Below are 13,265 nucleotides of genomic sequence, written 5' to 3'. Positions count from 1 at the left end.
CCCCCCCCCCCCCGGGGAGTTATCAAGCATCACTGAACATCCTGTGCAAGTTTCTGGTCACATGACCAAGGTCGAAGGTCATTTAAGGTCAATGAACCTTGGTCATGTTGTGGATTTGCCATCTTAACTTTGAAAGTTAATGGATATAGATAATGAAATGTGGACATAGGGGTAATCTAGTATCATTGCTCATCTTGCCTAAGTCGTAGGTCGCTTGATCAAGGTCAAATGAAATGTAGGGTCATTGGACGTAGTAGCATATTATCATATGAATGGTGTTTTTTTGTGAATAAATTATTTTATAGTCATTTTCAAAGTCAGCACTGCTGCTATATTGAATTGTGTAATGCAGGCAAGACTGCGCTCTGCTCTACTTGTTTAAACTATTAGCAAGACAAAAAGGGTTTCATCTTTATACTCAGTTTGTAAGGTATATAATTTTGAATTATATCTTCTTTTTGTTTATTTATTTTCTTATTAATACTCTCCTCCCCTTCATTTTTGTCTCACCTGCGAAGCAGAGTGAGACTGTATGCGCCGCTTTTCCGACGGCGGCGGCGGCATCAACACCAAATCTTAACTGAAGGTTAAGTTTTTGAAAAGACAGCATAACTTAGAAAGTATATGGACCTAGTTCATGAAACTTGGCCATAAGTTTAATCAAGTATTACTAAACATCCTGCCTGAGTTTTGAGTCACATGACCAAGGTCAAAGGTCATTTAGGGTCAATGAACTTAGACCATGTTGGGGGAATCAACATCAAAATCTTAACCTAAGCTAAAGTTTTTCAAATGTCATCATAACTTAGAAAATATATGAACCTAGTTCATGAAACTTGGACATAAGTTTTGTCCAAGCTGAACACCCTGCCTGAGTTTTTTAGTCACATGACCAAGGTCAAAGGTCATTTAGGGTCAATGAACTTTGGCCAAATTGGGGGTATATGTTGAATTACCATCATAACTTTAAAAGTTTATAGATCTGATTCATGAAACTTGGACATAAGAGTAATCAAGTATCACTGAACATCCTGTGCAAATTTCAGGTCACATGACCAAGGTCAAAGAACTTTGGCCATGTTGGGGGTATCTGTTGAATTACCATCATAACTTTGAAAGTTTATGGATCTGATTCATGAAACTTGGACATAAGAGTAATCAAGTATCACTACACATCCTGTGCGAGTTTTAGGTCACATGATCAAGGTCAATGAACTTTGGCCAAGTTGGGGGTATTTGTTGAATTACCATCATAACTTTTGAAGTTTATTGGTCTAGTTCATACAACTTGGACATAAGAGTAATCAAGTATCACTGAACATCCTGTGCAAATTTCAGGTCACATGACCAAGGTCAAAGAACTTTGGCCATGTTGGGGGTATCTGTTGAATTACCATCATAACTTTGAAAGTTTATGGATCTGATTCATGAAACTTGGACATAAGAGTAATCAAGTATCACTACACATCCTGTGCGAGTTTTAGGTCACATGATCAAGGTCAATGAACTTTGGCCAAGTTGGGGGTATTTGTTGAATTACCATCATAACTTTTGAAGTTTATTGGTCTAGTTCATACAACTTGGACATAAGAGTAATCAAGTATCACTGAACATCCTGTGCAAATTTCAGGTCACATGACCAAGGTCAAAGAACTTTGGCCATGTTGGGGGTATCTGTTGAATTACCATCATAACTTTGAAAGTTTATGGATCTGATTCATGAAACTTGGACATAAGAGTAATCAAGTATCACTGAATAACCTGTGCAAGTTACAGGTCACATGACTAAGGTCAAAGGTCATTTAAGGTCAATTAACTTTGGCCATGTTGGTATTTGTTGAATTACCATCATAACTCTGTAAGTATATTGGTCTAGTTCATAATACATGGACATAATAATACTTGGAGATAAGAGTAATCAAGTATCACTGAACATCCTGTGAGAGTTTCAGGTTACATGACCAAGGTCAATGGTCAATGTACTTTGGCCATGTTTGGGGTATTGTTGAATAACCATCATAACTCTGAAAGTGTATTGATCTAGTTCATAAAACTTGGACATAGAGTAATCAAGTATCATTGAACATGTCATGTGAGTTTCAGGTCACATGACCAAAGTCAAAGGTTATTTAAAGGTCAAGTCCACCCCAGAAAAATCTTGATTTGAATAGATAGAGAAAAATCAAACTAGCATAGTGCTGAAAATTTCATCAAAATCGGATGTAAAATAAGAAAGTTATGGCATTTAAAGTTTTGCTTATTTTTCACAAAACAGTGATATGCACAACTCAGTGACATGCAAATGAGTCAGTCGATGATGTCCATCACTCACTATTTCCTTTGTTTTTTATTGTTTGAATTATACAATATTTTAATTTTTACAGATTTGACAATATGGACCAACTTGACTGAACCATATAGTATTAAACAATGCTAATTCCATATGTTCAGGGAGGAATTAATCGTTGTTTCACTTGACAATGAGGAGAAAATTAGAATATTTCATATTTCATATAATAAAATACAAAAGAAATAGTGAGTGGATGACGTCATCAGTCTCCTCATTTGCATACCAGCCAGGATGTGCATATAACTGTTTTGTGAAATTAAGCGAAACTTAAAAATGTCATAACTTTCTTATTTTACATCCGATTTTGATGAAATTTTCAGTGTTATTTTTGTTGTATTTTTCTCTTTTTATTCAAATAAACTTTTTGTTGGGATGGACTTGTCCTTTAAGGTCATTGAACTTTGACCATTTTGGAGGTAATTATTAGATTGCTGTCATAACTTTCACAGTTTATAGATTTAGTGAAATGTGGATATAGGGGTAATCAAGTATCACTGACAAGTCTTAGGTTGCATGATCAAGTCAAATGTTATTTATTGTCAGTGAACGTAGTATTTTATCATTATATGAATGGTGTTTTTTTTTGAATAATTATTTCATAGTAGTTTTCAAAGTCAGCACTGCTGCTATATTGAATCGCATGATGCAGGTGAGACTGCCAGAGGCGCTCCACTTGTTTGGCTACTACATCTGTACAGACTGTTTTGTTTTCTCTTATTTTTAAATTGTTATTGGTTTCATTTCATCAGTTACAATTTTTTTGTCTCAGAATTACATTTGAATATATTGCTCTCACTATAAACTACTCAGTTTATATTTTTGTAATGTTAAATGAATGAAAAATATTTTGACTTATTCTGAACTTTTTACATTACATTTCCTTTAATTCATTAATCTGTAATAATTAAAGGATAACATGCTCAGCACTGATGAATTTATTATCATGCAATCAATCTCATCAGACTCTTTAGATTTTAGAGATATATTTTCTACATTTATTTAGGGGTTAGGCTTTTTCATCATTAGAACAGTTTTCTTGCAAATTTTCTCTTTTCTGTCATGAAACCATGCTATCTGTTGAATTAATATGATTATTATTTCTTTGGTATCACCTTTGCCTGGGAGGCTAGAAGCGAACTGAATCACTATGACCCACAGGTCTCTCCTCCCGATATAACTGATTAGGTGGGAATGCAGGTGGACTACTACACAAGGGTATTCCCTACCTTTCTATTCTGCATTTATCAGAACTTCAGAGTTTATTTTATAGTCGTTCATAGGAAAGAAATGACCAATAAGTACTGACATTACTTCCATGTTATTTGTCAAATTATTGTTATTATTATTATTATTATTTGTTTTGGCGTCACCTGTGCCTGGAAGGCGAAAAGCGAAATGAATCACTGTGACCCGCAGGTCTCTCCTCCCGATATAACTGATTGGGGGGAATGCAGGTGGACCACTACACCGGGGTTTCCCCCTACTCTTGTACGAATAGTGCATTGGGTTCTTAACGTGCAAAGGTGGTGACTCTCCTCTACACGGGACCTCCATTTAACGTCCTATCCGAGGGACGGGTTCACAGCTTACATCAACCCATTTTGATTTTAGGGAATACATTTGATGTAATTTACATATTTTTGTAGCATTTATTTAGTTCATCATATTTTGTTTTACTTTTCAACCAGGAGTTCCTCATTAAACTGTGAAAAGATAATTGAACTACTGACTTCACATCTAACATCATCCAAAAACCTACACTTGGTAAGTAGAACAAAATTGACATTTCATCTTAAATTATTACCTTTTTTAGAAATATAAATATGTATAGAATCTAGCAGTTTGATTGTTTTCAATTTGCTTTTCAGAAAAAATTATTATCAAGCATAGCAGACCTTCCAACTAGTATGTTTTTTGCGTATTTAGTACGTTTTTGCAACCAAAATACGTCAGTTCGTTTTTTCTTTTAAAAATATGTTTTTGTAAAATAAAAATAAAATATATATTTTTTACAAGATCGTAATTTATTGAGAAAAATCATCTCTATATGCACTCTTAAAAACGTTGGGCAACATACGGTCCACACAACAATTGGTTAAAACTTTATCAAATTCTGAGTAGCTTTAAACCAATAATGTGTGCTTTTGGTGAAAACTACACAGTATTGGTTGAAAACTACCCAGAGTTGGATAATGTTTTAACCAATTGTTGTGTGGACCGTATGTTGCCCAACGTTTTTAAGAGTGTGTCTTTATTTCATAAAACTTACACAAATATGGTCATTAGATCAATGTAATTTCAGGTAACTTGTTTTTTTTTCAATCATTGTGTTATAACCAGGGTGAGATATACACATGTTTCAATGTTTTTTTTTTTTCATCTGCAAGAGCAGTGCGCATTTTAGCTTGCATGCAGCTTGAGCGCCGTGATAAGCGAGTGCGCCACACATTTTATTATGAAATACACTTTTTTGGGGGGAAAATACAGAATACAATTTTTCATTCCCAGAGGTTGGCAGGTCTGGCATAGTCTCTCTTCTTAAATGTATGTGTAATGTACCATTAGGTTCATAGAGTCCAAATTATAGATATCATGAAAACATCTACTTACATTTGATAAAAATTATTTGGAGTATTTAGAAGTTTTAAACAGCTCAGACTTTAAGACTCCTAGATAAGTATCTATCGATTAGTTTCAATTTTTTTCCTTGATAGTAAAAATATTCCCATTGATTCATTATTCCCATTAAAATCTGTATCAGAAATTCAATGATTAAGATTATTAGATCTATTAAAATTTCATATCCCAAATTTGTGATCCATGCACTAATGAATGGAAATGATACCTCATACTCAAATAAATCATATGGGAATTCTATAAATATATTGCAGGTAATAAAAATTGATAATCTTGCATTCACTGAATGATGACAATTCTTCTAATGATGTTTTTTTTAGTCCTACTTTCCTTATTGCATGCTTGATACAGGTAATTATTATCTAAATGTTATTAAGATCGCTTGCCATTTGTGCTACCTGTAGTATGAAGATGAAGTAGAAAATTAAGATCGCTTGCCATTTGTGCTACCTGTAGTATGAAGATAAAGTAGAAAACTAATTATTTAATTGTTGAACATAATTGTTTCTAAGTGAAACTGTGCAATAGCCACCCTAAAAAGATGTGATAAAGAACCAATTTATGCTGAATGTATACAGTTTAGAATGTTTATGTTACTTTAATCATTGCATTTCTGTTTCTTTTTATTCAAAGTGTAAATAAAACACTTTCAGATTCAGGGTTTTGTGCTTTCAATCAATGAGTTTTCACCATTGGACATAACTTGAATTGGATGCAGTGATATTTAAATTGTTCCCACCATATACATGTAGATCAATAGTTGAGTGAAAATCTAGCGTTCTATTTCTAGTTTTCTTAACCTATCATTTTGATATTTCTATTTTTTTTCTAGCTATGTTTGTTCGGTATTGAAGGAATTCTAAAGGAGGATGTCATCTCATCAGATGTGGCTCTTAGTCTGCTCAGTTCTCACCTTAAATCTTTGCAAGATAGTCAGGATAAAGCAGTCAGGGCAAAGTCACTCAAGGTATATTAGTCTTAATGAAACTTCAAATTTTCACTATGGGTATTTTTGGTAGGGCATAGATTTTTGAGTGCTTGCCTGGAAGTGTATTTATTGAGGGTAAGAGAGGAACATGGAGCAACTCAATCCAAACTAGCTTATCTGTTACCATCAATAAAGACAACAGTAACTTGATTACTGACTTTGTATATTTGAATCATGTTCCCTAACTAGATTACCTGCCGATGGAGATCCACGACTTGAGTCTTGGGAAAAGACAATTAATTTCAGTCATGATTTGTTTGGATACTGCATGTAGACTCATTTTCCCAGTTAGAGAAGTAGTATTCTTGAGTAACAACAAAGGGAAGGGGAAATTTAGTAAATGTGTGCCAGATTAGACCTTTACTTTCCAAGTCATTCTACACTGTGCAATATTCAAAAGCCATGATTTCATGAAATCTGGGGCCCTGTTTCATATAGACTTTCAACTATGGTAATTTTGCCATAAACTATCCTAGAAAACCTTCATTGTGATTGGCTTCTGAGCCCTAGATGCCATAATGGCAAAAGATACCTTAGTTATAGTTCTTTGTTAAACATGTCCATTTTTGAGGGCATGATTTATATTCGCAATTCAAATAACCATTTCTAATTTCGAGATGTCAAGTTACCTGACTAAACACCCTCTATGTTGGTGGGCAGGTAGGAAAGAGTGTCAAGTGCTGTTATGTAGATAGCTACATGGAGGATTGAAGGGTTGGGGTCAATAGGTATGTGTGTATGTGTAAGCAGGGTGCCTGTGTGGGTGTGTGGCAGTGTGGAAGTTTAGATGTGTAAGATGTGTTACTAGTTTTCAGGGTGGATGGGTGGGTGTGTGGGAAGTAGGTATGTAGCTTGATGTGTGAGTAGTTGTCAGGGTGGGTTGGTTGGTGTGTGGGAGGGTAGGTGTGTAGGTTGATGTGTAAGTAGTTGTCAGGGTGGGTTGGTTGGTGTGTGGGAGGGTAGGTGTGTAGGTTGAGTAGTTGTCAGGGTGGGTGGGTTGGGGTGTGGGAGGGTAGGTGTGTAGGTTGATGTGTGAGTAGTTGTCAGGGTGGGTGGGTTGGTGTGTGGGAGGGTAGGTGTGTAGGTTGATGTGTTAGTAGTTGTCAGGGTGGGTTGGTTGGTGTGTGGGAGGGTAGGTGTGTAGGTTGAGTAGTTGTCAGGGCGGGTGGGTTGGGGTGTGGGAGGGTAGGTGTGTAGGTTGATGTGTGAGTAGTTGTCAGGGTGGGTGGGTTGGTGTGTGGGAGGGTAGGTGTGTAGGTTGATGTGTGAGTAGTTGTCAGGGTGGGTGGGTTGGTGTGTGGGAGGGTAGGTGTGTAGGTTGATGTGTAAGTAGTTGTCAGGGTGGGTTGGTTGGTGTGTGGGAGGGTAGGTGTGTAGGTTGATGTGTGAGTAGTTGTCAGGGTGGGTGGGTTGGGGTGTGGGAAGATAGGTGTGTAGGTTGATGTGTAAGTAGTTGTCAGGGTGGGTGGGTTGGTGTGTGGGAGGGTAGGTGTGTATGTTGATATGTAAGTAGTTGTCAGGGTGGGTTGGTTGGTGTGTGGGAGGGTAGGTGTGTAGGTTGATGTGTGAGTAGTTGTCAGGGTGGGTGGGTTGGGGTGTGGGAGGGTAGGTGTGTAGGTTGATGTGTGAGTAGTTGTCAGGGTGGATGGGTTGGGGTGTGGGAGGATAGGTGTGTAGGTTGATGTGTGAGTAGTTGTCAGGGTGGGTGGGTTGGTGTGTGGGAGGGTAGGTGTGTAGGTTGATGTGTAAGTAGTTGTCAGGGTGGGTGGGTTGGTGTGTGGGAGGGTAGGTGTGTAGGTTGATGTGTTAGTAGTTGTCAGGGTGGGTCGGTTGGGGTGTGGGAGGGTAGGTGTGTAGGTTGATGTGTGAGTAGTTGTCAGGGTGGGTGGGTTGGGGTGTGGGAGGGTAGGTGTGTAGGTTGATGTGTGAGTAGTTGTCAGTGTGGGTCGGTTAGTGTGTTGGAGGGTATGTGTGTAGGTTGATGTGTAAGTAGTTGTCAGGGTGGGTGGGTTGGGGTGTGGGAGGGTAGGTGTGTATGTTGATATGTAAGTAGTTGTCAGGGTGGGTGGGTTGGGGTGTGGGAGGGTAGGTGTGTAGGTTGATGTGTGAGTAGTTGTCAGGGTGGGTGGGTTGGGGTGTGGGAGGGTAGGTGTGTAGGTTGATGTGTGAGTAGTTGTCAGGGTGGGTGGGTTGGTGTGTGGGAGTTTAGGCGTGTAAGTTCTGTGAGAAGTTGTCAGGATGGTTTAGCAGTGTGTGGGAAGGTAGGAGTGTAGGTTGATATGTGAGTAATTGTCAGGGAGGATGGGTTGGTGTGTGGGAGTTTAGGTGTGTAGGTAGATGTGCGCGTAGTTGTCAGGGTGGGTGGGTTGGGGTGTGGGAGGGTAGGTGGGTTGGTGTGTGGGAGTTTAGGTGTGTAGGTACATGTGTGCGTAGTTGTCAGGGTGGGTGGGTTGGGGTGTGGGAGGGTAGGTGTGTAGGTTGATGTGTGAGTAGTTGTCAGGGTGGGTGGGTTGGGGTGTGGGAGGGTAGGTGTGTAGGTTGATGTGTAAGTAGTTGTCAGGGTGGGTGGGTTGGGGTGTGGGAGTTTAGGTGTGTAGGTACATGTGTGCGTAGTTGTCAGGGTGGGTGGGTTGGGGTGTGGGAGGGTAGGTGTGTAGGTTGATGTGTGAGTAGTTGTCAGGGTGGGTGGGTTGGGGTGTGGGAGGGTAGGTGTGTAGGTTGATGTATGAGTAGTTGACATGGTGGGTGGGTTGGTGTGTGTAAGTTGATGTGTGAGGGTTTACTGACGGTTGGTCTAATATCGCTTGGTCTAATCATCAGATGGGCTACCAACATCCAGGCTAAACCCACTTAGTCCATATCTCTGTTGTTCTAATGATCACTTGGTCTAATAGCCAATAAGTCTAATAACCACTTGGTCTAATAGCTGATTTGTCTTATGACCACTGTTGTCTATTATATTTCACAGATTTTCCACATATTTGTTATTATGTTATTCTTGATTTAGAACAATCAAGTGTCGTGTCACTCTTGATATTCCTAAATGAGTATTTGCTGCTTGGTTAGTTGGTCAGTCTTTTGCAAATCGCGTGGGTCAAATTAAGTACCCAATATTAGGATCAAAGTTTTATGCAGACATTTCATCATTGATAATCGCATATTTTAGCTTATTTTCAATAGAAGTTATCATAAAGGTAAAACTGTCAGCTTTGAGTATCAAGTCATATTTCTTTCATGTCAAATTTTGAGTCTATTCTGGTTTATTCAGATTCTGGTCTTTTTTTCACCCTCAGATTTTACGGCAGTTGGAGAGGCTTGAAGCAGACACTAGTCTAGATCAGCCATTGATGCCTGAGGGGCAGCTCAAGCCCCAGTCAGTATTTGAAGCTGCTGGTCAGGATATACCAGGACCCTTAGTTAACACAACTTCAATGAAAGCTGCTGTTTCAAGAGAAACACCCTCTGCTATAATAGTTGGCAACTCAAAAACATCTGGTGGTTCTTTGTTCAGCGGTATGACTGTAGCAGCCATGCCCCAAGTAAGTCCTGAAGATCAGGTATCAACAGGGATGTCTTCAAGTGCTTCCTGTAGGACCAAGGATTCTGAAGGAAATCCAGTTTCCGATTTGTTGATAGACAACCAGTTCATGTCAGAATCAGGCTCATCAGAAGCAAACCTACTTCTTCCAGATGCTAAGGCAAATTTAGTATCAAATCATGAAACACATGGAGACAGTACTCTGATGAGTTCACCTGTAACCCATGGTGTCATTCCTGTAAACCCTGTAGGAGCATCAGAATATCAAGACGTTGTTCATCGAGAGGCAACTCAGCACAGAAGTGTGGATCCCATAATGTCCAGAGAAGCAGGATTTGCAGACCTCTGGAAAACAGTGTCCCCAAAGAAAGCGTCTTCTCACCCAAAGTCTTCATCAGAACAAGTTCTTTCAAAGCTCAGTACTGTAAACCCTCAAGTCGATATGCCTTCCCAAAGACATCCCAGCGGTGCATTTCAACAACCAGTCATGACTGCCCAGCATATTTCTCAGATGTACCCACAGTTGTCATCTGTCATGTTGAGTGGGACTACCTCGGTGCCAATCAATCTTGCCAAGAAGCCAACGACAGGGTTTGGATTCGTTGTGGACACTGATGATGATGAGCAGCAGAAAGCTGGAACAAGTAGAGATGCCTTTAGTTTCATCCAAGATGCAATAAAAAATAGTAAATCATGATAAGAAGGAAATAACCTTCCAGAATGGTATTTCATGGCAACGTTTCTACCAGTACAGATTATGGATATTGTTCTAAGCTTCTTGCATGGGTGTAAGGAGCCTGTTACATATAACTAGTTAATCAAATGCATTTCCCCTAATGAAATACAACTCGACAACCGGCCAAGTGAATCCATTTGTTTATAAATGCGTTTAATTCCAAGAATTACCTTTAATCAAAATATTCTGTTCTACTGTATACTAAGATTTTTCATGTTTTTTTGAGAAAATATCAAATTTGTGTCATTCAAAATCATACCTGTTGAAAGTAAACGCATAATTATTTAAACCAAATTCAATTTGATATAAAACTTTAAATCCGAGATTCTGAATGGTCCTTTTATTCAGATAATTTTTCAATCATTGATTGATCTAAATTAATATGACTTTTGATACATTATTGGCTTTGTTTTCATAAATAGCTGTTAATTTGAAATTCTAGTTCCCATTTAAGTCATTCAAGTAATTAAAGGATGAATATTATGCACATCTATAAATAAAGTTTATCTTATGGCCATAAACTGTTTTGTGTAAAGTGCACCCCCCCCCAAAAAAAAGAGAGAATTATTGAATAGTTTTATCCTGACTTAATCACAAATATAATTAACAAATGACATATAATTGAGAAGCTAAGACTCTCTGCTGCTTTTCATGTGATACATATTTTTAGAAAAACAATTTTGAAGAAAGGATACCAAAAAGTCATTTGATGGATGGTAAACGAATTTAGATAACAATATCACATATCTCAAAACCTCCAATTAATATCCATATCCATTTTATAAAAAAAAGACGTTTTACAGGCTGGCTGTCGGACTTCATTGCGTAGTCCTCTTTTCTATCATGTAAAATAGAATTATTGAAATACTAGTAACAGTTTAAAGAAATGGGACTTCATTTTGTCTTCATTTTCTCTATATACATTGTGCATTGAGCGCTCTACAGAGTGGATTTTGCACTTTATAAGTCACATATATTATTATTACTAGTATATCATATGGTAATATCCAAAATATATATAACTTTTCAACAAAAAGGGAAATACGCATATTTCTTATTTGATAGAACTTACTCAGGTTTTTACTTATAGTTTATTTTTAGAGGGGATAAGTAATTGAATACATTCTAGCTAACAGAAAAAACTTCAGAAGTAGATTTTTTTGCAAAATCATAATTTTGCACTCATTTATAGAGCACAGAAACTAAGCCCTTCCATCAATAGATGTATTACAAAAGCTCCTGATATTATTCCCAATTAATAGAATTGTTTGCTTGCTTGGGCTATAACCTGTCTTTCTAAGAATCTTTGATGCTATATTTGAGAGTTGTTTGCCTCAAGAGCTTAAGCCCTTGATTTGCGAATATCCATCTGTGTTAATTTTTGACAAGTGCAATAAAGTATAAAGTCAACTAGTTATTCAATTTAATTGTCGAGTTTTTATTTAAGTTTGTTTGGTTAAATATGATCTATTTAGTTTGTATGTCAAAGTCTGTCTAAAGCTTTGTTAAATATTCAATGATATAATTATTAACCGTATCAGAAATCTGAGCAGGGCAACTTTGATACATTGTTGCCTGCTTAAGAGTGGGATCAAATGGCCGGTCAATAAATTTCCAATTGTTTATCCACGGGCCCAATTTATTGCCCGCTCAGGAAAGTCAATGAGAAAATACATGGAAATGTACCGGGCAATAAGGCAGAGCTAACATCCGGATATTCTACACATTTGTATACACGTCCTAAAGTTGATGGTTGATAATATTTTAGTGCCTTTCCTTGATAAAGTTATCATTTTCCATGATAGAAGACATTTAACCACTTCATCTTACAGGTTTGTTTTTATTAAAGGAATGGTTCGGGCTGAAAATATTTATATCTAAATAAAAAGAGTAAAATTCACAGAGCAAAATGCTGAAAATTTCATCAAAATCGGATAACAAATAACAAAGTTATTGAATTTTGAAGTTTATCAATATTTTGTGAAAACAGTTATATGCACATTGTCATGAATATTCATTAGGTGGGCTGGTGATGTCACATCCCCACTCCTTTTTCTTATATTATTACATGAAATCATAAATGCTTCATTTTTTCATACATGTGTAAATGATGTGTCTCCATTATGATGAAATAAGTTGCGGCAGTACATTACTAATGCACTTCATCAGTTGTCAATCCAATTGTTTTAGTTCTTGGTAGAAAAATTTTCAATAAACCTTATTTCATATAATAAAATACAAAAGAACAAGTGGGGATATGACATCATCAGCTCATAAAGCCATATTCATAAAGACATGCCTAGAATTGTTTCAGTGGAATAATGCAAATCTTTAAAATTCAATAACTTTGTTATAAGTTTGTTATCTGATTTGGATCAAATTTTACTCTATTTATTGAGATATAAATATTTCCAGCCTGAACCATCCCTTTAAGTAGATACCGTTGAATAGTGTATCCTGAAATTTTTCTTTGTATGCTTGAGAAGTAGTTTTACTTATTTTAAGATTTACAAGGCCCTCACAAGTTTTGTTAAGATTTACTTTTTCAGCTGGTCAAACACATGGCAATAGCCAGGGGCTGTGAAGTCATTTCCTCTTCAATTTGACCTGAAAGTACTGGGCTGTTTCAACACCTAAATGCCGAGATTCAACTCCACCCCCAAAGCTTACAAACTTTTTTTTTTTTACTAAGAATGATATTAGGGGAAAGCAGAAGACAAGTATGAGAGGACCTTCTGGAAAAGTATACTCACAGACCAATATGATGACTCTTCTCTCCCTCTTGTCCATTCTCACACTCCCTCTTGTCCATTCTCACACTCCCTCTATCCCAATTTGTTTTCTCACAAGCTATCATGATTCCTTCTATCTCATTCTCCTCATTGTTTATCTTTATCCCAATCCTTGCACTTTCATTCTGTCTCATCATTTTCTCTTCATCTGTATCTCCTGAAGTCCATTTTGTTTGCTACACTTCATCTCTTCTCATTCACTCTCATCCACATTTATCCTATTC

At 37.2% G+C, this 13,265-nt stretch overlaps 1 protein-coding gene across 1 annotated transcript; it reads left to right on the top strand.

The window, feature by feature from the left end:
* The first annotated feature begins 3,497 nt into the window (after nucleotides 1-3,497).
* Nucleotides 3,498-11,662, top strand: LOC129270368 (uncharacterized). The gene is made up of 4 exons (XM_064106066.1): nucleotides 3,498-3,508; nucleotides 4,039-4,114; nucleotides 5,820-5,954; nucleotides 9,269-11,662. The coding sequence occupies exons 1-4, from the start codon at nucleotides 3,498-3,500 to the stop codon at nucleotides 10,208-10,210; spliced, it is 1,164 nt and encodes a 387-aa protein (XP_063962136.1). The 3' UTR covers nucleotides 10,211-11,662.
* Nucleotides 11,663-13,265: the final 1,603 nt, after the last annotated feature.

The sequence above is a fragment of the Lytechinus pictus genome, chromosome 10 (genome assembly GCF_037042905.1).
Source record: "Lytechinus pictus isolate F3 Inbred chromosome 10, Lp3.0, whole genome shotgun sequence".
Lineage (NCBI taxonomy): Eukaryota > Metazoa > Echinodermata > Echinoidea > Temnopleuroida > Toxopneustidae > Lytechinus > Lytechinus pictus.
This window is presented reverse-complemented; position numbering and strand designations above follow the sequence as displayed.